General features: G+C 34.8%; 1 protein-coding gene across 1 annotated transcript; it reads right to left on the bottom strand.

Annotated features, from left to right (window-relative positions):
- Positions 1-575: 575 nt before the first annotated feature.
- Positions 576-1,040, bottom strand: LOC137817368 (ethylene-response factor C3). The gene has a single exon (XM_068620653.2). It carries the CDS (start codon positions 1,038-1,040, stop codon positions 576-578), a length of 465 nt encoding a protein of 154 aa, XP_068476754.1.
- Between the last annotated feature and the right edge of the window lie 353 nt (positions 1,041-1,393).

A 1,393-nucleotide genomic window follows, 5' to 3' on the forward strand; every position in this document is an offset into this window, starting at 1 on the left:
AACCTTCACATTTAAATATAATTTATCCTAAAATTATATTAAAATCATAAATAATTTTCTTTACATGTAATTTTTTGTTTTAAAGTAACTTCCAAATCAAGTAAGAAAATCATTTCAAATTTAGAGATTCAAACCAAAATATAAACATAACAAAAATTAAAATGTTTACTTTTTTCAACTAACTTCACCTAAATGGATGACAAATTTTAAGATAATTTATCCTAAGATAGGAGAAGGAGAGAAAGGAAATTTGAAAGGAGAGAAAGTGAGGAAAGAAGAGTTAAAGTGAGACAGGAGATTTTTTCTTAAAAAAACCAAAAGCAATAGCAAAAATTATGTAGAACTAAACAAGGTGTACTAAAAAAATACATTACTGTTATAAAAGCTCTGTTATACGAATTGCACCAAACATTACATGTCATTTTTTAAAGATATAGCTGTTAAACAAAATATGCATATTGCAAAGCACATTTTTAACAAAAAAAAGAGAGAGAAAGTAACCCACTATTATCAGCTCCTTTAGTTATTTTTTTCTTGCTTACTAGGGTTTTTAAAAAAAACTACCAAAGCTGGAATTAATGTTCAGTGAGTGTGAGAAGCTCTTCCAAATAATCTGCTCCCAGATCTTCCAAAACCACAATATTTTCCACTCCTATATGCCTGTGATTCTTTCTTCTCATCTTCCTGCACTCCACCCTCCTCTTCACGAAGTTTCTCTTCTTCAGTTCCAGAATGGGAGAGAGCCCTCTCTGGAACCTGAAGTCCATGTTGTGCAGCGATTGCAGAACGAGTTGAGGAGGGAAATTGAGAACAGCTTTGTCGCCACGCGTTGTTATTGCAGCTTGGTCGTAAGCCAAAGCAGCATCCTCGGCAGTGTCGAAGGTTCCCAACCAAACCCTCGCCCCGTTACTCGTAGAGTCCCTTATCTCCGCCGCGAAGTTGCCACGTCCCCGCTTTCGAACCCCTCTGTAGGAAACCTCATGTTTCTCCTCATAACGAGGTTCAGATAGTGTTTCACAGGAATGAAGAAGCATTTTCATGGAGCCATTTTCATAAGAGGAAAGAAGAGATTGGTGATGATGTGATGGGAACATAGAAGAGTGATCGAAAGAATATTCCAAGTTTGCGCATGGAGTGAAGAAAAGGGTATCCATCAAGATGGTTTTATTGGATATATTTTGTTTAGGGTTGATCGTGTTTTGTTCTGGAATTGTGGGAGGGATCTGAACTAGCATTTAGTTTTTATATAGATCACACTCATAAGGATTAAAATGACAAAAAAAAAATGCTTTAGACAATCAAAGTCTGTTTCTTGCACTATAGTGAGAGAAAAAAAATATCATTATAATAAACAATATATACAGTATGACTTCAAGAGACACAGAAAAGAAAA

The sequence above is a fragment of the Phaseolus vulgaris genome, chromosome 7 (genome assembly GCF_051622355.1).
Source record: "Phaseolus vulgaris cultivar YP4 chromosome 7, ASM5162235v1, whole genome shotgun sequence".
Taxonomy (NCBI): Eukaryota; Viridiplantae; Streptophyta; class Magnoliopsida; order Fabales; family Fabaceae; genus Phaseolus; species Phaseolus vulgaris.

Coding starts and splice junctions, on each gene's coding strand:
- LOC137817368 (XM_068620653.2), bottom strand. CDS start 1,040: ATGAAAATGCTTCTTCATTCCTGTGAAACACTATCTGAACCTCGTTAT.